At 33.9% G+C, this 26,060-nt stretch overlaps 3 protein-coding genes across 4 annotated transcripts; 2 read left to right on the forward strand and 1 right to left on the reverse strand.

Annotated features, from left to right (window-relative positions):
* The first annotated feature begins 139 nt into the window (after positions 1–139).
* Positions 140–4,872, forward strand: LOC107860510 (phosphate transporter PHO1 homolog 9). The gene is made up of 13 exons (XM_016705892.2): positions 140–1,275; positions 1,447–1,762; positions 1,852–1,900; positions 1,980–2,051; positions 2,134–2,263; positions 2,363–2,483; positions 2,592–2,850; positions 2,941–3,045; positions 3,138–3,182; positions 3,329–3,478; positions 3,585–3,863; positions 3,944–4,083; positions 4,547–4,872. Exons 1-13 carry the CDS (start codon positions 681–683, stop codon positions 4,638–4,640), a joined length of 2,355 nt encoding a protein of 784 aa, XP_016561378.2. The 5' UTR covers positions 140–680; the 3' UTR covers positions 4,641–4,872.
* Positions 4,873–9,514: 4,642 nt separating this feature from the next.
* On the reverse strand, positions 9,515–15,059 carry LOC107860512 (SPX domain-containing protein 4). The gene is made up of 3 exons (XM_016705894.2): positions 14,448–15,059; positions 10,443–10,608; positions 9,515–10,250 (listed from the first exon to the last, which is right to left on the reverse strand). The coding sequence occupies exons 1-3, from the start codon at positions 14,715–14,717 to the stop codon at positions 9,769–9,771; spliced, it is 918 nt and encodes a 305-aa protein (XP_016561380.1). The 5' UTR covers positions 14,718–15,059; the 3' UTR covers positions 9,515–9,768.
* A 5,690-nt stretch (positions 15,060–20,749) lies between these two features.
* Positions 20,750–25,571, forward strand: LOC107860513 (A-kinase anchor protein 7). Of its 2 annotated transcripts, none has more exons than XM_016705897.2 (8): positions 20,750–21,091; positions 22,750–22,844; positions 23,021–23,133; positions 23,236–23,301; positions 23,840–23,930; positions 24,039–24,106; positions 24,884–24,921; positions 25,050–25,571. In XM_016705897.2, the coding sequence occupies exons 2-8, from the start codon at positions 22,808–22,810 to the stop codon at positions 25,273–25,275; spliced, it is 639 nt and encodes a 212-aa protein (XP_016561383.1). In that variant the 5' UTR covers positions 20,750–21,091; positions 22,750–22,807; the 3' UTR covers positions 25,276–25,571. The 2 variants fall into 2 exon arrangements, with proteins under 2 accessions (XP_016561383.1, XP_016561382.2); XM_016705896.2 differs by having other exon boundaries at positions 20,751–21,091; positions 22,750–22,867.
* The last annotated feature ends 489 nt before the right edge of the window (positions 25,572–26,060 follow it).

Here is a 26,060-nt window from a genome sequence, read left to right on the forward strand (position 1 = left end):
ATATATATATATATATATATATATATATATATATATATATAGTAACAGGATCAACTAAAATGGAAATGAGGTAGTAATATATTTCGAACCCAAATAAATGAGCTGTGATAGAAAAGTGTAAGGTTGAAATCTTAAATAAGATCATTTATAAAACAAATACAAAAAAAGATGTTGTTAATGAGGCAGTCAATTGGTGAATAGTTCAAAGTTGGCAACCAGAGTGAAGTGTGAACTGTGGTTCCTCTTCCTTCTACCCATTGAGAAGAACTGCCCTGCTCTGACATAGTTCCCACTTGGTACTACTACTTAATACTAGTCCATAATTTATTTGGTTGAACTATTGATTTTGACACCTTCTTGGTGGCTACTGTACCCAGTGTTAAACAAGAAAAAACTTGCAAAATCCCCAAAACCATCTACCTAAAAGAAAAGCCATTGATTTTACAAAGACTATTCTTTCAACAACAAAAAATAATTCTACTCCTTTTCCACGGCATTCTTGGAACCTTACTAGTTTTGACAACCCTTTGACCTTTTCTCTAATGACTGCTACAACCCAAATGCCCCAAACCAATATTCTTACTATTTAAACACCAATCTTTTCATTTTTTTGGTAAAAAACATAGGAAATCCCTTCCTTTTCTTTTTGCTAAAAGAAAAAACAAACAGCTTTGATAAAGATGAAATTTGGTAAAGAATTTGCCTCCCAAATGGTCCATGAATGGCAAGAAGCCTACATGGATTATAACTATCTAAAGGGTGTGTTGAAAGACATCTCAAAATTCAAGCAGAGAAATGCACCATTACCTGAAGTTGCAGCCACCCCAAAAGGCTCCTTAAAGAGAAGGATATCTATGTATAGAGCCTTTAGTGGACTGCAAAATAGATTCAGTTTCAAAGATTCACCTAGAAATCCCAATGAGGATGAAGAAGTTATTTTAGTGAGTTCACTGCAGCCAGAAGGCTCACAAGGACATCATCAAACTATGTTTCTCATGTCATCTGAACAAGGTGGAGAATATGAGATGGTTTTCTTTAGAAGACTCGATGATGAATTCAACAAGGTCTTAACTTTTTACAAGAAAAAAGTAGGGGAAGTTAAGGCTGAAGCTGATGAGCTGAGTAAACAAATGGATGCACTTATTGCTCTAAGAATTATGGTTGATAAACCTTCAATTGGAATGGATAGTGCACAAGTGATGATGGATTCTACAGCCAATGATGCTAGTTCCTTGTCTCCAGCACCAGTGGTTCCTACTCATATGAGAAGTCCAGGTAAATCCATATACTATAACTTTCTATTGCACTAAAGGAACGCACTTTAAGAGGTGTAACGTAGATAACCTAACCTATTGCAAGCACTAGTGGCTGCTTGCACAGCTCGAACCTTAGGTCACACGAGGCTTTTTTGTAATTTGTTTGAATTCATGTTTAACCCCAATACAGGTAGGTCACACATGGAGTCAATTCAAGAAGTTGAGCTGACAGGTGAGGATATTCTGGAAGAGGAATCATCAGCATCAGGGAAAAGGGATGAAGCAAAGAAGAATCTCTCGCGTTTTAGGCCTGCTCCAATAGAGATTTTGGACAATGTCAAAATCAATATTGAACCAGCAACACCTATCTCGACTTTGAAAAATGTGATCAAGACTTCGAATGCAAACTTAAAATTCAGCAAAGACGAGCTCAAAAGAGCTGAAGAACAAATGAAAAAGGCTTTTGTTGAGTTCTGTCAAAAGCTCCGACTTCTGAAAAGCTACCGGTAATGGTGTATTTTATTTTATTCTAAATGAGGACTTGTAGTTGTTTCCGTGTTCAATTTAACTCACACTTTGCTACTTATTGTATTAGTTTCTTAAACGTGTTGGCATTCTCCAAGATCATGAAGAAGTATGATAAGGTACTACTTATCACTATTTAGCAATAGAAAGTAAAAGTATTAAAGTTTTGCCTTTTAACCTTGCAATTTATTGGTACAGACGACTTCAAGGAAAGCTTCGAAATCATACTCAGATATGATTGATAAATCTGATCTTGGTAACTCTGATGAGGTACATTTCCTTCAATTATTCCACTTGCAACTACAGTTTGAAGTTTGAACTTCTCATCAATCTTTGCTTTTATCTTTTTTAGCTTAACAAGCTCATAGAAAGGGTGGAGGTCACGTTCATAAAGCATTTTGTCAATGGAAACCGAAGGAAAGGAATGAAATCCTTAAGACCACAAGCTAAAAGAGAAACTCATAGAGTAACATTTTTCCTAGGTAAGCCTGCATCCTTATTAGCGTCAACTCTAGGTCCTTGATTTCCCGGAGGTTGCCCATGATGTTCATTTTAGCAACTGGTGTACCTTTCAACTACAGGTTTGTTCTCTGGCTGCTCAATAGCATTAGTGGCAGCTATTATTGTAGCGATACGTGTGAGACACCTTCTAGAGCATAAGGATCGTCGGAAGTATATGGATAACATATTTCCACTCTACAGGTGAACTACCCATCTGTCTTTTACAAATTTATTCTTTCCCAATGTTTGTCTACAAGCGAAAGCATGTTTTTAAGCAATACGTATGAGTAATGAAGCTCTATCTTGCAGCCTATTCGGATACATTGTTCTCCATATGCTCATGTACGGGGCGAATGTATACTACTGGAGGCGTTTCCGGGTCAATTATCCCTTCATATTTGGCTTCAAGCAGGGCACAGAGTTACGTTACAGACAAGTTTTCCTCCTTGCTTCTGGTCTTTCAGTACTTGCATTGGCTGCTACACTTTTCCACCTGGATATGGATATGAACCCGATAACAAGAAGATATGAGACTGTGAAAGAGCTGATCCCACTTATGTTGGTGTTTGTAAGTTTGTAAACATTACTTCTCCTTCTACTTAGAACTGATCTATACAAACGTTTAGAATCCCGTAATGATCTTAAATCTTTTTTTCAGGTTCTTCTTCTGATAATCTTTTGTCCTCTAAACATCATATATCGTTCAAGTCGTTTCTTCTTTCTAAGAACTGCCTGGCACTGCCTGTGCGCTCCCCTCTATAAGGTACCAGCAGCTTTTTAAGATATATACAGATTCACATGCATTGATATCATAGGAAGTACATGCATACTAAAATGTCGCTCGTCAATTTGCAGGTTACTCTTCCAGATTTCATCTTGGCAGATCAACTAACCAGCCAGGTTTGACTTCTCAGATTCTTTCTAAATGGGAAACTTCTGCGTTATTACCAAAATAGGATCCAATATTTCGATAATTCAGTCTGTATATAATGTGCAAATTCTGCTGTACTTGTGCAAAAGAACCATAATATGCTCTTGTATTTCAGGTTCAAGCAATTAGGAATTTGCAATTCTACGTCTGCTACTATGTATGGGGCAACTTCAAAACAAGATCAAACACTTGTCAAGACAGCAATGTTTACCAGATCCTACTCATAGTCGTTGCAATTATCCCCTTTTGGTCTCGGTTTATTCAGGTTTGAGAATTTTTACTCACTGAAAATCATCATTCCCATTTCCCACTATAGTTATCTTGACAATTATGTAATATGGTGCTTTGTATGAATTTCATGATATATACAGTGTCTTCGGCGTTTATTTGAAGAGAAAGATTCGATGCAGGGGCTTAATGCCCTCAAATATTTCTCAACCATTGTCGCTCTTGTAATGAGGACACTATATGATCAGAAGAGAGGAGTTTTTTGGAAAGTAATGGCAGCATCAACATCAGGAATTACCACAATTGCAAACACTTACTGGGACCTTGTCATCGATTGGGGTCTGTTGCAAAGGAATTCAAGAAACCCCTGGTTGAGAGACAAGCTACTTGTGCCATACAAGATTGTCTACTTTGTTGCCATTGTAAGTGCAGACACAACTTTCAAATAGTAGTCAGTCATACACTTTGCAGTGGAAGTTTCTGATTGTTTGTGTAAATGCAGGTTCTTGACATTATTCTGAGGCTAGTATGGATGCAGTTGGTTCTAGATATAAGAGAACTACCAGGTCTGCACCCAAAAGCATTTACTGCAATTGTTGCCTGTTTGGAAATCCTTCGCCGAGGCTTGTGGAACTTTTTCAGGTTAGATGCATTACATATTGAGTTTAACTTCTATATGTTAGAGTGGGTAAAAGTTCCACATTGGTTGGGGAATGGGCTAGTGGTTTGATTACGTGGACTTGGGTAATCCTCACCTCTTGAGCTAGCTTTTGAGGTTGAGTTAGGCTCAAGGTCCATTATTGACATGGTATCAGAGTCAGGTCCATCCCCATTTTGGGCTCCCGGTCCACGCGCCAGTGCCAGTTTGGCCTGGGCGTGAGGGGGTGTTAGAGTGGGTAAAAAGTCCCACATTGGTTGGGGAATGGACTAGTGGTTTGCTTATATGGACTTGAGTAATCCTCCCCTCTTGAGCTAGCTTTTGAGGTTGAATTAGACCCAAAGTCCATTCTTGACACTATACACCGGCTATTTAAAGAACTTTTACATATATTTCTCTGTTACATAGAAGATACTGCTTTTCTCTAACAGTATTTTTATTGTTCAGGTTGGAAAATGAGCACTTAAATAACGTCGGTAAATATCGTGCCTCCAAGTCTGTACCCCTGCCTTTCAACTACGATGAAGACAAGAGTATGTAAAAGGCAAATCAAGAGTACCCGAAGCACAAAAAAAGATTTTCATTTTGCTTTAGTTCCTCTTTTCTTGTACATTTTTTTGATTCATGTGTCAATGGTGCTTGTAATGAAGTTTTGTTCATGAAATTAGACAGTTAGGTATTGCTTAGCTTTTATGTTTTGTATCTGAATTATGAACTTCTCCTGTAATCATGTCTCACAGTAGTGCATAAAAAAAGACTTGTTTGATCCAAAAGAATGTCAAAAATCTTAAAATTACTTTACCATGATGATTGGTTGACTCTAACATTACTAGGCATTTTGTTAGGAAAATGATTGATGTATGAAATTGACATAACCACGAGTAGAAAAATAGCTAATATATATCCTTCCACGTCTAGCTTTCTTCATCAAAAGAGTTCCAAAACATTTAACAAAGCAATCAAGGATAAAAGTTAAATCACATGAAAATGGCTTGTAACACATTGAAGGCCATTCTCTATAAAAGTACAATCAACGCAAGTGGACACGTAAACATTACATAATATCCCATTGCATATTGAGCGGATACATTGTAGACACTGATACATTGAAGATGCAGATATATGATTCAATCTCAGATACACATGTATCGTGATGGATACATTGTAGACATTGTTACATTGTCGACACGGATACATCGCATCGTTACATGTATTTACAACATGTATATGGGGTTATTGTAGATATTATGTAATTAATTTAAAGTAGTGAGCGAAAAAGTAAATATGTTAAAAGTATATTTGGGGATCTATGTAATTTTTCCATAATAACTCGGAGGAAAAGAACATAAATTCAGTAAAGACGACCAAGATAATACCCCTGTTCTTTATGAACATTTTGTTATAAAATAAGAAAGAATAAAGAAGAAGAGTAGAGAGAATAGAGGGAGTAATTTTTATTTCTTCTCTTGAGGGATGATTTACAATGAAGGAAGTCCTTCTATTTATAGGGGGAATTTGCCCTAGTTTCACACTAAAAGATAAATACATCAAATCCGGATAGACATCAAATATATCTTGATAGACATTCACTATAATTGATATATATCATAACACTCCCCCCTTGAATGTCTAACAATACGCATATAGGCTGCCTCATTAAAAACCTTACAAGGAAAACCCAGTGGGACAAAACCTCGTAAGGGAAAAAGAGTACAGCGCGTACTAGCTCCCCCTAATAAGAACATTCTTGAACCTTTGCACTCCGATCTTGTGCACCATCTTCTTGAAAGTTGTAGTTGGAAGAGACTTGGTGAATAAATCAGCCACATTGTAACTTGAACGAATCTATTATACGTTAATATCACCGTTCTTTTGGAGCTCATGTGTATGGAAAAGCTTTGGCGAAATGTGCTTCGTTCTATCTCCTTTTATGAATCCACCTTTCAGTTGTGCTATGCATGCTGCATTATCTTCATATAAAATTGTGGGTACTTTGTCACATTTCAAGCCACATTTTTCTCGAATGAGATGTATTATGGACCTCAACCACACACACTCTCGGCTTGCTTCATGAATAGCTATAATCTCAGCATGATTCGATGAAGTGGCTATGATAGACTGCTTTGTTGATCTCCAAGATATGGCAGTACGTAGCCTGTTTGAGATCCAGTTTTATGCGGGTCGGATTAGTATCCAGCATCAACATAACCAACAAGATCGGAATTGTAATCTTTAGAATAAAATAAGATCATATCGGTAGTCCCCTTTAGATACCGTAATATGTGTTTGATCCCATTCCAATGTCTCCTAGTACGAGCAGAACTATACCTTGCTTGCAAATTTACTGAAAAGATAATATCAGGCCTTGTAGTATTTGCAAGATACATTAGTGCACCAATTGCACTAAGATATGGTATTTCAGGACCAAGGAGTTCCTCATTCTTTTCTTGAGGTCGAAATGGATCCTTATTCACATCAAGTGATCGAACAATCATCGGAGTACTTAATGGATGTGCTCCATCCATATAGAATCATTTCAACACCTTTTCTGTGTAGGCAGATTGATGGACAAAGATACCGTTTGTCAAATGCTCAATTTGCAAACCAAGGCATAACTTTGTCTTTCCGAGATCTTTCATCTCAAACTCTTTCTTTATGTAATCAATTGCCTTTTGAAGCTCTATTGGAGTTCCAATAAGGTTTATGTCTTCGACATAGACAGCAAGTATAACAAACTCCGACGTTGTTTTCTTTATGAAAACACATGGGCAAATTTCATCATTCGTATAACCTTCTTTAGATAAATATTCAGTAAGACGGTTATACCACATGCGTCCAGATTGCTTCAAACCATACAATGATCTTTGCAATCTAATGGAATACATTTCCTGAAGCTTTGAACTATATGCTTTCGGCATTTTAAATCCTTCAAAAATTTTCATGTATATCTCATTATCAAGTGATCCATATAGATAGGCTATTACCACATCCATCAAATGAATTTCAAGTCTCTCATGGATAGTGAAACTAATAAGATAATGCAATGTTATTGCATCCTTAACTGGTGAATATGTTTCATCATAATCGACATCAGGCCGTTGTGAAAATCTTTGTGCAACAAGGCGTGCTTTATATCTTTGTATTTCATTTTTTTCATTTCTTTTTCGCACAAAGACCTATTTATAGCCAACAGGCTTAACACCATTAGGCGTTTGAGCTATGGGTCCAAAAACTTCACGTTTGGCGAGCAAATTCAATTCAGATTGAATTGCTTCTTACTATTTTGGCCAGTCATTTCTTTGTCGAAATTCTGTGACAGATCGAGGTTCAAGATCCTCGCTATCTTGCATGATTTTCGTTGCAACATTATATGCAAAGACATGATCCACTACTATTTCAGATCGATTCAGATTAGTTTCAACATCACTTGAATTTATGGATAGTTCCTCATTTTCTTGAGTCTCAGGCTCATTGATTCCTTCGAGGATATCAACATTGCTCAAATCTTGAATTTCCGTATGTGGATCTTTCATAGTGTCATCTTGACCATTTGTTTTTGTTTTTCTAGGATTTCAATCCTTAGAACCTAATGGTCTGCCACGCTTCAAGCGTGCTTTAGATTCATTAGCTATGACACTAATGGATGGTCGTTTTGGGACATTCTCTGCAGGAATATGTGATTTAGTGATCCTTTTCAAATCTGTAAATACGTCCGGCATTTGATTTGCAATTCTCTGCAGATGAATAATCTTTTGTACTTCTTGCTCACAAATAGAAGCACGTGGATCAAGATGAGATAGTGATGAATTTTTCTACAAAATTTCTCTTTTGATGTCACGATCTTTTCCCCCTAATTTTGGGAAAAGTATCTTATCAAATCGACAATCTGCAAATCGAGCAGTGAACATATCTCCCGTTAATGGTTCAAGATAGCGAATAATGGAGGATGATTCAAACCCAACATAAATTCCTAACCTTCTTTGGGGGCCCATCTTGGTGCGGTTTGGTGGTGTTATCAGCACATAAACACCACACCCAAAAATTTTCAGATGAGATATATTAGGCTCTTGACCTAGAACCAATTACAACGGAGAAAATTTATGATAATTTGTCGGTCTAAGACGAATAAGTGTTGCAGCATGCAAAATTGCATGATCCCAAACAGAAGTGGACAACTTAGTTTTCATTAGTAATGGTCTTGCTATCAACTGCAGACGTTTAATTAATGACTCAGCAAGGCCATTTTGAGTGTGAACATGGGGTACAGAATGTTCCACTCTTATCCCGATCGATAAGCAATAGTCATTAAATGCTTGGGAAGAAAATTCTGCAGCATTATCAAGGCGAATAGACTTGATTTGATTATCAGGAAATTGTGCCCGTAATCGTATTATTTGTGCCAGCAATTTTGCAAATGCCAAGTTGCGAGATGACAAAAGGCACACATGAGACCATCTAGAAGAAGCATCTATTAGGACCATGAAGTATCTAAATGACCCACTTAATGGGTGAATTGGTCCACAAATGTCCCCATGTATGCGTTCCAAGAACGCGGGGGACTCAATCCCAACTTTTGTTGGCGATGGTCTCACAATCAACTTGCCTTGATAACAAGCATTACATGAAAATTCACCATTTGAAAGAACATTCAAGTTCTTTAATGGATGCCCATTTGAATTTTCTATTATTCTTCTCATCATTATTGATCCTGGATGTCCCAGATGATCATGTCAAAGTACGAAAGTATTGGAATCAGTAAACTTCCGATTTACTATGGAATGTGCCTCAATTGGACAAATCTTTGTCCAATACAGGTCAGAAGATAAAGTAGGAAACTTTTCAACAACAAATGTCTGCTCAGAGACATTTTTGGTGATACCAAGATATTCAAGATTCATCTCATCAAATGTCTTGATATGATAATCATTTTCACGAATATCTTTAAAACTCATCAAGTTTCTCCGAGACTTGGGTGAGAACATAGCATTATTTATGATGAATTTAGTTCCCTTGGGCAAGATTATAATGGCTTTGCCAAAGCCTTCAATCAAATCAACACTACCAGAAATTGTAGTAACATTAATCTTGTCCATGTTTAGATGAGAAAAATATTTCTTGTCTTTGAATATCGTATGTGCAGTGCCAGAATCAATCAAACAAATATCTTCTTGAAAATTATCCATATCTTAGCCGTAGCCTTCAAATTTGAGACAATAGAGTCTCTTGCTGATAACGTATTATAAAATAAGAAAGAATAAACAAGAAGAGTAGAGAGAATAGAGAGAGTAATTTTTATTTCTTCTCTTGAGGGATATTTACAATGAAGGAAACCCTTCTATTTATAGGGGGAATTTGCCCTAATTTCACACTAAACGATAAATACATCAAATAGATCTTGATTGACATTCACTGATATATATTATAACACATTTCACATTATTAATCATCAAAACTTATGACATAAAAGTCAGATTGAGGGTTCTAGATAATCAACAAGCTTTTGTAATCCAAGAATCACTAAAGTCCCGTCAGTGCTAAAAGTTAAAAAGGGAGCAAGCAAGTTATTCCAGAACAGTAGTATAAAATGAAAAAGCAAACCATTCTATCTCCCTCAGTCTACGACAATACACACTAAGTGAAGACCAATAAGCAAACTAGAATGGTGAACTCTATTCTAGGGGATTGGAATCCTCTTGATCTGTCTCTTTATCACTCTGAGAGGCAACAAACGGATCCGAATCAGAGTTTTCTGCAGTTATAGCGCCTGTGTTATCATTATCTTGGTTACCGAATATGTATGAAAACGATAGTGGATTATATGTGGAGCTTGCCTTCTTCAGTCCCTGAATAGCTTTGATTGCTGCAAGTGTACTTCGATATATATCCACATTTTCTTCCCCAAGTGACAATGATGGAGAAACATTTGAAGTATTAGGAGTAGTTCCTCCTGTTGCATCTTCTGCAGTGGCATCTGATTCTACAACTTCTGCTTCCAAAGGAAATAGGAGCTCAAGATTTTCCTCACACTCACGGACTAATCTATTTAGAGGCTCCGTCACAAAGAAGGGCTGATCAAGAGCAAGTTGTGTGAAAGGAAGACGCAACAATCTCCCAGTTCGTTTATCAAACTTCTTCAAAATCTTAACAAGACCTGGGGGAACAAAACAATTTGTTACAGAAAGCGGATGGGACCTACGTTGTATAAAATTTGAACAGACTCCACTTAAGGTTGTTATTCAGCTAAACCAGAGCGATGCAACTCTTGAAACACAAATGCTTGAGCAATGGTAACTAACTGATATCACAAACATATGCTGAAAATAGAGTGCAAATGCTGCAGTACCTGCAAAATTTAGAGAGCTGTAATTTTTGAGAAGAACCATCTCGCCATGTATGGCAACAAAGTCTTTACGTATACCCATCACTTCATCACTAAATTCACCATCTTTTGTGATAACTCCATCTTTGCCACTCTTTTCCTTCACTCTTTCAATTCGTTCCTTCAATTCCTGTTATAGAATTAAATGAGATGGGATCAATTCACATAACAACACAATCACGATTGATACCCACGTGATTGAATATTTATTTATTTTTCAACTTTTATTTTTACTTGCTTACTGTGGGGCATATTTTCTTGAACACATCCTTCCTAATCCCTACCTCTCAACGACCAAGAAAAAGAGAGAATTAAAAACTTCTTATTATCAGTCCCCTTCTGGAACTCCGTTAGGGAGATTGACTCCAAGTCCAAATGAACAAAGTTCCCTTAATAAATGCAAACCAAAATATTCTTCCTTATTCCCCATTTACTACCACAATTTTTTTAAACGGGACACAAGCAGCGAATGTCAGCCTCCAGAGCATACAACAAATCCAAAAATAATACAACAACAACAACAAACCCAGTGTATTCCCACATAGTGAGGTCTGGGGAGGGTAAGATGTACGCAGTCCATACCACTACTCCCGGGGAAGTAAAATCCAAAAAAAAATAATGAACTTCCAAATATTTTTATTTTTTTAAAATATAAAATGTATGAACTTCTATATATCATGTATTGCATAACTCATTTCACCACGGAACAATCCTAATAAAAGACTTAAGATAGATATCAAACTTCCACCCAAGGCATGAAACAGATGAGAGTAACAACAGAAGTCCAACTCCCTTCCTTCCAAATTTCACCCAATTCTGATTTGTGCAAAGAGAAAAAGAAAAAGAAATCATTATGATATACCACCAAATGTCCTTGTCAAGACCAAACCTTAGCCTATTCATGAAAATTTGCTCTCAAACTGAGGGTCTTTCGGGAAAAAGTCTCATTATCTCCACAAGGTAGAGGTAATGTACACCCCCAAAACCTCATTTGTGGGATTATGCTAGGTATGTTGTTGTCATGAAAAATTGACAACTTGTACAAAGCTAACATTATGGAGATTTAAAGACCCAACTTAATCAAATTAATGGAAAAGAATAAGAGATTGATCCAACAATAGCTTTATACAAAGCATAAAAGTTGATAGATGCAGCTTTTTCAATAATTTATAAAAGTAAAATAAGAGATTGACCACACAAAGCATAAAAATTGATAGCTGCAGCTTTTTCAAATTATTAATAAAAGTATTTACCTTATCAGAAAAAGTTGATTGATGCAGATTTTAACAGAATTTCTGCTCAATTAAAATTTTAATCAGACTGCCACTAGCATGACTCATAGCTAAAAGTGACAAGCCACTGACAAGTGTAAGCAAATAGATCATAAACTTAAGCCATCAAATCATTGATCAACCCAGCTATTAATTAAACATGGTGATTTGGGGGTTGATATAGTATGTTCATGTATCAATTGTTTCAAGTACTTTGAACTTCAGTTTAATGAAAGCAAGGGTTTAAATTTCATGTCTCTTACTTGTGCACTAGCAACAACCAAAGAAGCAAATTGTACAATATACAGCGCCAATCCATTCTGACTGAATTCATATGCAATTTCAACTTTATATCCAATATTTAGGTGTCTATCTTACTTAATCCACTGCTTGTGCCCACATGAGATGCACACTTATTAACAAACAGACTTGCAGTTGAAAATAGCACAATGAACCAGCGGTTGTGAGACAAGAGAAATAAACCATCAAAACCCTTGCCAAGCTGGGAAGTAATCATACAACAACAATGAAACTAAATGGCAGCACCATCAAATTTGGAGGAACTTCTCTTCGGCAATCTAAGTTTAGGGATGCAATGTTGTACCCATCTACAACACATGGTGACATGGAAGTTCCTCCTTCCAAGTAGGGGGTAGTGGTGGGGATGAAGGAATCAAATGAGTGGCTTCATCAAATAAGTCAGTGATGCACCGGTTCACTCTTACAATTTTCTGTCTTTAGTGTTGAAAAACACTTACATCTAGGACACTCATTTTCTGAACAATCTGGTCATGCAAGTTCACAATTCCAGAATTCTAGTGGTAATTGATACTAAACCCGAGTCAATGAAGTGAACTATTTTCTTTTCCTTTGACTAAAATGATGGTTATGTTTTCGTAAATGAAAGTTTTGTCTCCAAAACTTAAATTAAAATAAACTATTACTACGTAATACTACTTCAAACTTAATGTGCATCTTACTGTTAATCCGGCCATGTTATCAAATGGCAAGCAAATATTTTAAACACTCTTTGGCCAAAATAAATATAACAATTTGTTCAAACATGATATTTTAAGTATAACAAATAAAATGGACCCAATAGAGGAGAACGGTATAAGAAGATTTATACACCTGATCTGAGATAAAGGCGTAGTTGTTTGAATGATGGATTGACTGGCTGGTGTACACTATTTAATTACATCAATCAAGGTAGATTTTATTAAGCACCTAAGTGTTGGCCAAGTAGTCAAAGAAGTGGATGAACGCCTTACAGACTAGAGTTTAAATCCTAGTAAAGACAAAAAGAAGAAAAAACTAGGTGATTTCTTCCCATTTGTGATCTGCCGAAGCGTTGGTAGTTAGAGTTACCTATACTTATATTGGTGGGAGGTAGCAGGTACTCGGTGGAATCAAGTTGCTCACAAATTGGCTTGGAACCACCATTATAATACTAAAGAATACGTAGGTCGTGTTGATTAAGACAGAATTATTATTATTATTTAAGACAAGTAGGGTCATCTCCTTAAAATAGTTCAACAAGTTTGAAAGGCACTAAGGTGGAATATACCATCAATATACTCTTATGCTTCAGCTTAACTAAGAATATTCTCCAGGTCTCCTGTGATACTTTCTCTCTAATCCACTTATTTATTTGTTATTTTTGTATATATCTATCGCCTTTCAACATGTTGCAGCTATTTATGGTTCCGAACGAACTATTAAGTTCTTGTCATCCCTCTCAAGTACCTCATAATCTCCTTTGCATCTACTCCTCTCTTTTTGTATTCATATACTGTCATCAATTTTCATAATTCCAATTGACCTGCTTTATACTTTCGCAGAATTCCAGCCCATGCTACATTCAAACTTTTACGTGTAGCAACAGATGAAACCTTACAAATTTCTACGTCCAGGTGATTTCTTCCATCTACCAAGTCTTGATGGATAGAGTTAACCGGCACTATCCATTCAATTCATCACACTCTAAAATTCCATCGTCACAAACAGTACAAGTAAACCCCTGCTTCACGCCTTTCATGATCCGTCAAAAGTTTAAATTAATAAACAATCTATTGAAATTAAACTGTAAAAGTTGGAATAATCAGCAGGTAAAAACAGCAAAAAAAAATATCCTGTAAACAGTAAACATCACATCTAATCCCCATGCAATTTACAGGATTAATGTGGTAAAAGCAATAGGTAAAAAGAATAGGTATCAATCAAATTTCAGAAGAAATTCAAGTCGTGGAAACAACATGCAGTAATGCAAGGTAAAGCTGTCTACAATAGACCTTGTGGTCCGGTCCTTTCCCGGATCCACGCATAGCGGGAGCTTTGCTGCACCAAGTTGCCTTTAAATTTCAGAAGAAATTCCACAAATTGGGCCTAGAGTATAATGGATTCATATAGCTGGTCCCAGTTAAGACACAGTTGATAATTGATTGATTGACTGACATACTAAGATTTGTATGTATACAGCACGAAGGGTTTGGCCTAGTTGTCAATGCAGAGCCTAAGGTCTCATGTTCAAATTTCAGTTTTAGACAAAAAGTACTGAGTGATTCTTCTCATTTGTCCCAGTCTTACTAGATAGAGTTATCTGATATTTATTGTTGGCGGAGGTTGAAAGTATCTAGTGAATTTAGTCAACATAAAAAAGGATATCTATGTGTATACAGTAATGAAAAAGAAAAGAAACCTGGAGGCGAATAATGAATTCCTCCTCTTTATCAACATAGAAATCGTTGAATTTATCAAGTTCCTCATTGAGAATTCTGACAAACCAATCCTGCAAATGCGGCGGCGGTGGAGGCGGAGGAGGATTGTCGCCACCGTCAGGAAGATTATTATCGGCGGTAGAAGGAAGGTGTTTGAGAAGTTTCTTCAGGGGTTTGTAACACAAATATTTGTCCCTCCATTCAGGTAGGGTTTCTTCTAAATGCGTTGTAAATTCTTTCCCAAATTTCATAACAAGAATTTGATTAATTGATTAATCACTTCTTCAAATACATAACAATCAAATCAAATTTGGATTAAACAACTCACCTAATAATAGTTCCCTTTTTGGGTCTGCGATGTGATCATGTGATGGAAAGAACAAAGAGGAAATGTTTTTTTTAATTAAAAGGGGATATCAGTAGTGGTAAACGCAGTGAATATTTTTTATTTAATTTTTATTTTTTTGCTTTTGGGATTTTTAAGAATATAATCCAATGAAGATAGAACAAATCAACATGCGAGGAAATAGTAGCAAAATTTTGTTTATTCTTTAGGCAAGTTGCAGTCTTTTGATGGAATTGGGAATCTTTTTAAACAGAATATTGATGCACAACCCACCAATGACAGTGAGCAAACTCAAATTCGAGTTGTCTCTATTTATTTATTTAAGTTGGAGTTAGGATAAAATCAACATATACTTTTATCTTTTTTGGGATCTCATTTGTGAAATTGTAAGCAATATATTACTATGGTTCTACTATTTGTAGTGATGTTCTGTTTTGTGCCAATAGTTATTAGTAATAAAAAAGAGAAGCATATGAGTTTTCAAAAGGCAGAATAGCAAATGCTTTATGGTGGGAATTTCTTAATGGCTTTTTATGTTGATGAAAGGAATATTCAATTCACGGAGTGTCCTGCCCAGTTTAGCTGTGTTTGTCTGTGTCCTCTCAATCCCCGTTTCTACTTTTGCAGTTAAAAGTTTGTTCTGACTTATCCTAATTCAATAAAGGGATCGTTACCGATATATATCACTTGATCATCTTAATTTATCACATATAGTCGTTATTACAATCTAACAAGAGGCAAAAAGCAAGAGAAGTTGGCAGGTCTCCGTCAACGTGTCTGCTTCTTCTTCCTGTTTTCTCCATAATTTTATTATATATCTCTAATTAATTATTATAAGTTATTTATATATTAAAAATTAATACTCCCTCCGTTTTAGAATAAGTGAATTGTTTGGGATATTTATTGGTGTTTCAACATAAGTGAATCCTTGAAAATTTTTTTCAAATTTATCCTTATGATTTGACAACCAATTAACTTTTAAAAAAGTATTACAAGGTTAACTTTTTCTTTTTTTTGGGGTAAAAATGGAAAGTTGTGTTAAATTTATGTCTTTAGTACTTTTTCCTTAATCTGTATGTCAAAATCCAATAATTCATTTATTATGAAACGGAGAGAGTAGTATTTAATAAAAAAGGTAAAATAGACATTTATGACATGCCTGCTTCAATCGTAATTTTATTAAATATCACTCCTAATTAATTATTATAAGTCATCTAAGTATTAAAATTAATAATATTTGATAAAAAAAGATAAATTAGATATAAAATGATAAGCTAACTCTTCATGATTTAAATTAACTTGACGTCTTATATGAGGTCCTCTTAAAAAAAAAATCACAAGTATTTTTTATAGTAATGTTGCTATATCACTTCTAATTAGCTGATGTGAGTCATTAAGACATGTTTATTTCGCCGTTTCAATCATAATTTTACTATATCACCCATAATTAATTATTATGATCATCTAAGCATTATGACACTTAAATTGGAATAAAAGAAAAAATATCATACGTCACAATAATTTAAAACTTAGATTATTTAGAAAATATGTTTGACTATCAATGCCACAAAAGTTTAGACAAAGAGAGCGATATACATTATTTGAAAATTACATAAAAAGTATTATAAATTACAATAATTAATAACTTAAAATATTAAAAAAAAAATAATCTGTTATATATTTTAAGAAAATACATAAAAAATACTATAATAGGGAGTAACGGGTGGAAAAAAATAAACTAAAATAAATTAACACCAATAATAAAGATACGGGTAGAAGCAGGTGAACATGCATATATAATATACCGTAGAAAGGAAGGAAGAGGACAAACTATATAGGATGATCCCACCCAAAACATGGTAACGTCTGGTACTAGAGCCACACTACGAACAAAAAGAAAATTACTAGACAGTATCCAAAATATACATAATATATAGTCAATGCTGGCAGTTCATACGCGGATCTGCATCAAGGAAAAGAAATACAAGTGTAGTATTTGTCAACATCTTTGCTTCTCTTGCCTGCCTGCTTTTTTGTTTGCTTTCTGATTTTACAATATCACCTCTAATTAATTATTATAGATTATTTATGTATTAAAAAATTAATAATATTTAATAAAATATTTATGACGTGTTTGCTTCAGCTGCTTCAATCGTAGCTTTATTAAATATCGCTCTTAATTAATTATTATGTGTCATCTTAGTATTAAAAAATAATAATATTTGACAGAAAAGGTAAAAAATAATATGAAATGATAAATTAACTATTCATATTTTAAATGAACTTGACGACTTATATGAGGTCCACTTAAAAAGAAAAATACTCTATAATAAGAGGGAATTCGTGTGAGAAGCAGGCAAGTCTCCGTCAACATGCTTGCTTCTCTAGCTGCTTCTCTTACCTGCTTCATTAGTTACTTTCTCCGTAATTTTATTATGTCATCTCTAATTAATTATTAAAAAATTATTACAAAGTCATTTGAGTATTAAAACATTTATAATAATTAATGTTAAATTTACTTAACGTTTTATATGAGACTCATTTAATTTTTTTCGCAAGTATTTTTGTATAGTAATTTTGTTATATCACTTCTAATTAGACATGTCTGTTTCGCTGCTTCAACCGTAATTTTACTATGTCACTCCTAATTAATTATTATGATCATTTAAACATTGTGTCAATATAATATTTGATAAAAAAAAAGGTAAAATAAATATAAAATGATAAGTTAATCAAAAAAAAATCACAAGTATGTTTTATTGTAATTTTGTTATATCACTTCTAATTAGTTTTCATGAGTCATTAAGACACGTAACTTTACAATATCACTCATAATTAATTATTATGTTCATCTAAATATTGTGACACTTAAATTGGAATAGAAGAAAAAATATTATACATCACAATAATTTTAAAACTTAAATTATTTAAAAAATATAATTGACTATCAGTGCCACAAAAGTTTTGACAACGAGAGCGATATATATTATTTAAAAGTTACATAAGAAGTATTATAAATTACAATAGCTAATAGCTTAAAATATCTAAAAAAAAAAAAAGTATTATATATTTTTTAAGAATACTATAAATCAAATAATTAAAATAAATTTTTTTAAAAATATTTGTTGGGCCCGTGCCTTGTACGGGCTATTAGTAACTAGTATATACACTAAAATTGTATAACTATTGTGTGGGTGGTGTATGTGTATGTATATTCGTACTGGTTTAGGTGTACGCGTCTCGCGCGTGTACCTCATTTTATTGAGTTTGAACATTACACTAAATAGGGTATTTTCTTAAATAATAAAGATGAATACAATAATTAAATTCAACCTTTTGAAGAATTTAGTATTTAATTAAACCTAACTTTATCAAAATAAATTCTCAAAGTCAATCGACATTCATCTACCATCTGTAACTGCAACAAAACAACATGATGATAGAGACATCAAATAATATAATTAAGTCTAACCCTTTGCACAAAAAAAATCTCAAAGCGGCCTACAAATTATAACAAAATAATACGACAATAGAGATAACAAAATAATATAACTAAACTTTACCTTTACACACACAAAAAAAAATCTCAAAACAGGGATATAAAAACAACACAATTAAACTTAATCTTTAACTAAAAAAAAATTTCAAAGCCGACTGACATTCATCTACCACTGTAAATTCATCTACGACATGTAAAACAAATACAATAGTGATCACAAAGCTTCAGTTTTGATGAAAGTAGTAATTGTCTGAGCGAAAATTTTGACACTAAAGAATGCCTTGAATGAAAACAAAGAAGATATATATATACACACGTGTTAAATTCTATTATGTTGACAAAAATAGTGAAGAAGTTGAATGTTAGAAAATTAAACATCCATCAATCTAGACATGGAACCGAATCAAGTTAGATGAGTATCAATCATATTTTCTCAATAAGTAAATCGATTTCTTCTCTAGTTTAACATGCATCTCAATATTTATAAAAGTATTTCCTTAATATAGAAGTCTATATATGAGTCCCATATATTAAGGTGGTCCCATATATTTCTTTTTTCTTTTCCTTTAATATCATAGCAATCAAATTTTGGTAGTCATATTTCTTTTTTTTTTTCTTAATCAAATTTTGGTCGAAAATTGGGAATTGGAAAAATGACGCATGAGTCATATTTCTTTTCCTTATATGAATTATTAATAAATAAAGTTGTTTAAATATTATTATTGTTTTTTTTTTTGTTTTGATGGAAATTCTGATAATTTTTTTTAATCATATTTTCTAAGACTCTTTTTGATGTATACAAAGAAAAAGAAAACTTACCAATATTAGTTTTCCATATAATTTTTTTTAGCCATTTTTAGGACTTCTTAATTTTAAATATTATAAATATAGTGATATATTAATTGAAGAAAATAAGTGAAAAGACGATTTTGTCTATTACGAAAGTTTTTAATGAAGGACAAAAAGTTCAAATCAATTTTCTAAGGGTCTTCACACTTTTAATATATTATAGATTATAGATAATGTATACACTATCTCTAAACTATGCACTATATATTTTGTAAACTAACTGAGTTAAGGGTGCATTTGTTTTTTTTTTAAGATTCAGACTTTTGAATCTAAATGCATGTCTGAATGACTAAGATGTTGTCTCTAGATCTGAAAGCTTAATGATTAAGACTGTTTGTTTTTTAACATTTGAACGTACAAAAAAAATTATTTGTATATATAATAAAATAAAAAATACAATTCAAATAAAAAGCTAATTATATTTCAGAAAAGTATGTAATTTAATACAACAAAATTATTATTTGATTGAAAAAAAATATTTATGTTTTTTAGTGATAGTGGAGATGGTTTATAATGGTGGTTGCGGTGACAATGATTGATGTTAGTGATTAGTAATGTTAGTGGTGATATTTGTGATGGTTGGTACTGTAGTAACTGTTATGATGACGACGGTTGATAGTGGTGGTTTTGATGTGACGTTGCTTGATGTTAGTAGTTGCAGGTGTTGATTATGATGACTAAAAAATGAATGAATGATGGTTGATAATGTGTTGGTACTAGTTGGAGATATTGTTAGTGGTGATGGTGAAGATGGTTGTTAGTAGAGATAAATTGTAGCGATGATAGTGATTGAAGTGATGGTGGAGGTGGTGTTACTAGTGACAATGGTGGTAGCCGACAAAGAATGTGTGAAGGTTATGATGTATTAGCGGTAGTTAGCGGTGGTGCCAGTTGTGATAAATGAGTTGGTCGATAGTAGGGATTGACCGGTAGTGATTGATGATGGTGTTGTTGTTAACGGCAGTTGTGACGTTAAATATAATTAGAATAATAGATGTAGTAGGTGTGGTAACGGTTGACAATAGTGGTTGGTATCAATATTTGTTGTCGATGACAGTTGTGATGGTGGAGGTGGTTGGTGGTGGTTAACAATGATGACGGTGACAGAGATGATGACTGATAATTATGAATAGAGTGACGGTAAATATTATTCAACACCAAAATACCTCTTTAGATCTATTAAGACTTGATTCTAAATTTGACTGATTAAGAGCTATTCAAACCTATTAAGAGCTAAAATCTTAATGAAATCAAATGCATTTAATGGTCTGAAATCTGAACCATTCAGATTCAAACCTGCATTAAGTGCAAACAAATGAGCTCTAAAAATATTGAATTGTATTTTTACTTAAAATAAATATGCGATATGCGATTTTAAATGTATACATGACATAAATTAACGGGTAAGCATATATATATATATATATATATAATTTAGTATAAATATCCTATAGGGGTAAAAAAAATTAATTTTATTAATTTCTTTTCATGTCGCATCAATTCAGAAGTATCCAATGCAGAAGTTATGAAATGAATTGAATTAATGAATAAGTTATAATTTAATAAGTAGTATTTTTTTTTTTGTTCAGATCAAAATGCTTTGAGCTGTGAGACTCAGTCAACTCCTCTTTAACTTCACCAACAACAAAAAAATAAAAAAATCCTCTAATTTTAAATATTTTTTTTTTCATTTTTTATATCTTTTAATTGGTAAAGACAAAAATAATCATCCGCCGGGCGAAACCTGTAATCCATTTTCTTGTAACGTGGTTTTGAGTGTTGACCAGTTCAGGCCAATCAATAGAGAAGTTTATATAGTCAAGAAGAGAGAAAAAAAAAGCATTCGAGTTTTGAGAGTTAAAAGAGTTGCCTTCTCTCTATATCAATTAACAACTGCAGCTTTAATTCTTACAATGGCTAGTTCTTCTGGAGTAAGTTCTTTTGCATCTTTTCTGCTGAATTTTGTTATATTTATTAGTCCTGTACTAAGTTTTGTAGAAATTTGCAGCAGGAAATAGGATCTACTGTAGCAAAAGCATATATATACTCCGTCTGCTTACCTATCCGTTTACTTTTACTTGTCCACTTTATACTTTGCAGGTCTTTAAATGAACACTGACTAATATGAGTGAGTAGTTTATCGAAATATGCATGTATCATATTTCTATAGTGTTGGGTTTTGGGAAATGATTTGGTGAATAATTAATTAATGTTGAGGTTAAAAAATAAAAATGATGTTATTTAGTATATATTCGGGTACAAGAATCTGTATATAAGTAACACGAACTTCAACATTAGTTCAAGTCCAAGACAAGAACACTTATGAAGTTCTTTACACCTTCAACACTAGATTATGAATAATCTATCTAAGAAGTGTGTTAATGTTCAGAAAAGAGATGAAATAGAATTTTAAGGCCAAGTTTCCCGATTTCACGGAGTGTCCTTAAGGAATAATTCCTCACTGTACCCGAGGTTCTTCTTCGCAGGATAAAATGACCTCCAATCCAAACAATAGCGGTACCTCAAATTGTTAGATTCAACGAACTCACCCAATGATTTGATTGATCACACAGAATGTTTTTGAAGGCAAGAAAAGAGTTTTTTATTTCAGAAAATTCATGTCTAATCAGATGTCTTTTCGTAAAGGTGGCAGTGGTTCACTTAAAAGGTGTGACCTTTCTGGAAAATCATGTTTGTTCGTCCAAAGAATGTATCTTTTCCGAACAGGCATATCATTTCATGAAACAGTGTGTCATTTTGTTGAAGGATTGCATCCTTTCCGAAGCATCACTTCGTTTCTGCATAGCATTTCGAAACAGTGTCAGCCACTGCATGCATGCATATAAATGGAGGATAAAAAACATAGAAAAGTTGTGTTTTTCCCATTGGTATTTTCGGATCAAATTTCTGTCAAATAAACTTTATCCAAAAAGATAGATCTCATCGATCGATCATTTTCCTAATCCAAAGCCGAGCGAGCGACGACGACGTTGCAAGACATCTCTTATTTCTTGCCTCACTTACCAAGTGGAATAAGTGTTTCTTAATATAAACATTTGAAAGTCACATTCTCCCACCAATGTGGGAGATTTAGTAGACTTTCCATTTGTTTAGAGTATACTTTCCTTTTTAGTGTTTTCTTCTTTATTTTTCCTTGCACTTGGTTTCCTCCATTTTCCATTCACACTTTTCATATACTTTGAACTCAACAAATGATAATTGTTTTTTCTTTGCTATGTTAAAAGTGAAAACCTATTTTTAGAATAATGCACAAGTAAAAGTAAAAGGAAGGAGTATAAAAGGGTCCATATACTTTTATAGGGCTTGGCTTTGCAGCCAGGAATTATCTCATGTTTATGCTGTTTTTATCAGTGGACTCTTCGCTATGGATGTTCGCTGTCGATTCCTCTGATTGATTCTATAAGAACTGAATGAATAAATAGCATGTTTCCAGACAGTAATTTATTTTCAGTAGCATTATTTCTGAAAGAAAGTCACTGTATTCGACTTCTGTATTCATCGAGGAACTCTTTCAGGATTAAACTTGAGTTATTCCTATAAGTTTTATTTGTGTCTCTTTCTAACGCAGGCAGTTAAAAGTGGAAATCCTGACTACACTCACTTTATATCACTTCCGTTGTTGTTACATGATGAAACGGTCAAGAAGCTCAACAACTTTCAGAAGTCAGTTGTTGGAACTACTAAAGTTAATCAAGATGAAAATTCTTCATCTCTGCATTTCCTTGTTATGTTTATGATAATTTCTATCCCTATGTTTCAACCTATCACGGGGCTCATTGCTTCCTTCATTATGTCGTAATATCTGACAAAATTGTCGAATGTTTAACCACTCTTAACAGATTTGGGAATCGAGAAGTCCATGTTTATTAATCCAAAAACATTTCACTTGACTGTGCTCATGCTGAAACTTTCGAATAATGATCAAATTAAAGCTGCTGCTAAGGTTCTGCAGGTAAACGTTTATACTTGGCTAGCTATTTTATTCCTTTTGTATGATATATTTTTCACTGTCTTAACTTTTCATAATAAATATCGCTTTCTGTTGTCTTTCCAGAGTGTCTCACCAAAAGTAACTGAAGATTTGGAAGGACGACCTGTGTGTATAAGACTGACAGGCTTGGTAAGTGTTTATCCAAGTTAATGCAACTATGGGCTACTTACTACGTAGGCCAGGCCTGCCTTTAACTTTATATGCTTAGAAGTTAAAAGGAAGAATTTCAAAAATCAGTTAACACATGAGAGAGTGGAAATGTGAATTAGCAAATAGACTTCTGTAAATTTTCATCTCTGAAACAAAGGGTAAATGTGTATTAGAGCGTTCAACCATGCCATTGGCAGCAATATTGACCAACTTGGAATTAGGCAAAGCAAATGAACAAAATGATTAAGTACTGCAAAAAGAATCTTATATAATATTTACAGATTTCCTTTTCCTTTTCATGCGACTCCAATCTCTTTTTATGGATGATTCCCCAATTGGTTGCCCCGTGTGTATTAGGGAGAGAGAGACTGCATATCATGTAGATAAGTCATCGATTGTTGTGAGAGGTCAAAATTTCTGTTTAGATGCTTGATGTTCCACGGTTATTGCCTCTAATGAGATTTCACAAAGGTGCAATTTTTCTTGGCTGGAACTCAGGTTTGTTCTTATCCTGCAGGCTTGCATGAGAGGTTCTCCGGAAAAAGCTTATGTTGTACATGCTCCTTTGAAAGTAACTGGTGGTGAAGCCCAACTTGAACATGCCTGTCGTATCCACAATTTCTGGCTTCTTCTTCTCTGACTGTAGCCATTATTTTAATTTCTTTGTTATTTTAAGGGAATTCATACCTGCATTTGTTATACCTTAGCCTTTCTAGAGAGGATAATTAATGCGTTCACTGAAGCTGGTCTTGTTCTTGAAGAAGATGTAAACAAGAAGTTAAAGGTATAGCTTTCAAAGTGTTAATTCTTTATTCTAGTAAGTTTTGTTAAAAGGTACAGCTTTCAAGGTGTTGAAGGCTATTTCATTATGGTTTGATCGTTAGGGCGGTCTCTTTGACCATTCGATCTAGCGCTGCTGCTTCCTTGCTTTTCCTTTTCCCTTCCAACCTCTCCACTTTTCATTTCTTGTAAAAACAATTTATTCATCACAAACAGGGGCCTAAAAGTTCCAAAGGGGTTTGGTCTATGCGATAAGCTGGTATTTAAGTGAAGAAGGGTGGACAGATCCACCGAGTTCAAACCTTGCGTCATTACCCCTCCTCGGGAATTTCCCCGACAATAAAAAGAATAAGGTCATGAAAGCATAAGCCACTTGGCAAAGAATCTCTTAATACAGCCAGAAATGGTTCAATCTGTTTTGAAAAGGCAAGCAGTTTTACTCACCACCAAGAGCCAATATGGCTGCAACCATTTTAATGTTGATACCTTTGGTATTCGGCTTTCTCGAACTCCGACTTATTCTCACCTCCTGAATTTCAACTATATGCCTCAAACTTGTATCTTCTGTTGCATTATGCTTCAGTTTATTCAAATATGTATTATCTGTTCTCAGACTTGCACTTGATGCAGTTACTTTCTAGATATACTCTTATGTCTTTGGTGGCCTTTTCTTCCTTTACAGATAGATACCAGAATGCTTTTATTGCTTATCCTTGAAACTGTCCTGGTGAAAATTGCTAAATCTGTCTTTTTGTTTTTGCTAACTTCTATTCTAATACAGTTGCATGCCACAATAATGAATGCGCGATATAGAAAAAGGTGATACTTTTACTTAAATTCTTTGCGTATTGTTTACTGTTGGCGTATAGTCTGTTTATGATTCTACCTGTTGCATAACTAGCTTTGTTGTTAAGGTTGCCACTGATTTACTGTTCTGTAAATTGTAGCAAAAAGAGTTCAGAAAAAACTGACCCTTTCGATGCACGAGCAATTTTTGCACAACATGGCTCGGAAGAATGGGGAGAATGTCTTATCCGTGAAGTTCATCTTTCAAAAAGGTTTGTGTATGATATTAACGGTTACTTCCATTGCTGTGCTTCCATCCCATTTCCCGAAGAGAAGCAGGGTGAGTCTGGTATTATGAAAAATATTTTTCATAAGGTACTTCGGTAAAAAAAAAAAAAAAAAAAAAAAACTTCCGTGAAAAAATAAGTGATTTTCTTACATATTTTCTGGTGTGAATGAATTGTTCATAAATGTCATGTGTGCTTATAGTAAGTTGTTGATGACATTATATACAGCTTTTCGGATGGTAGTGTAGTGACCTACGGTATTGTGTTGTATTGTTATTTCAAATAGTACAATAATTTTAAGTGTTACATTATGTTGTATTGAATGGTTAAATCCGTTATGTAACGACAAAAAGACTCATTTGATGCAATAATAGATGTGGTGTGGTTCGATTGTTACAGTGTTAGTCTTTTCCATTATGTCATTACATACTATTTCATAATTCTCTTTGTTTCTTTTACATTGCTTTGAACTCTAAACTGTATTAGACGTCAACTTGTAAGTAATAATTGTATAATATGATAGACACTTACAATAAATGATACTCTTATTTATTCAAATTTTGCCTCTACAAGTACAAACAAACGTCAAGCTTATTTTCTACAAAATAATACTTAACATTGAAGTTGGTTGATATTATGTCAATTCTAATAGTATATGTTACAACAAATTTGAAACGTTTTGAAATCTGGGCTGAGTTGCGACTTAGTGCATCATCTTTCAAATTTCAACATGTTAAGAGCTCGACTGTTTCAATTGTTAAGTCCTTTAATTCACCATCTTCTTAACAAGTGATTTACAAGAATGGCTGTGGAACTAGGTGGATCGAACTTGAACAAATTTATCAGGAAAAACTATTGTTGCCCATCAGTGATCAGACACAACTT

Source organism: Capsicum annuum, chromosome 2 (assembly GCF_002878395.1).
Source record: "Capsicum annuum cultivar UCD-10X-F1 chromosome 2, UCD10Xv1.1, whole genome shotgun sequence".
In the NCBI taxonomy this organism is placed as follows: Eukaryota; Viridiplantae; Streptophyta; class Magnoliopsida; order Solanales; family Solanaceae; genus Capsicum; species Capsicum annuum.

Coding starts and splice junctions, on each gene's coding strand:
- LOC107860510 (XM_016705892.2), top strand. CDS start 681: ATGAAATTTGGTAAAGAATTTGCCTCCCAAATGGTCCATGAATGGCAA. Junction 2,484..2,591: donor AACATATTTCCACTCTACAG/GTGAACTACCCA, acceptor TCTATCTTGCAG/CCTATTCGGATACATTGTTC. Junction 3,479..3,584: donor TTTGGTCTCGGTTTATTCAG/GTTTGAGAATTT, acceptor TGATATATACAG/TGTCTTCGGCGTTTATTTGA.
- LOC107860512 (XM_016705894.2), bottom strand. CDS start 14,717: ATGAAATTTGGGAAAGAATTTACAACGCATTTAGAAGAAACCCTACCT. Junction 10,609..14,447: donor AATTCATTATTCGCCTCCAG/GTTTCTTTTCTT, acceptor ATTCTATAACAG/GAATTGAAGGAACGAATTGA. Junction 10,251..10,442: donor CAGCTCTCTAAATTTTGCAG/GTACTGCAGCAT, acceptor TTGTTCCCCCAG/GTCTTGTTAAGATTTTGAAG.
- LOC107860513 (XM_016705896.2), top strand. Junction 23,302..23,839: donor GTATAAGACTGACAGGCTTG/GTAAGTGTTTAT, acceptor CTTATCCTGCAG/GCTTGCATGAGAGGTTCTCC. Junction 24,107..24,883: donor ATGTAAACAAGAAGTTAAAG/GTATAGCTTTCA, acceptor ATTCTAATACAG/TTGCATGCCACAATAATGAA.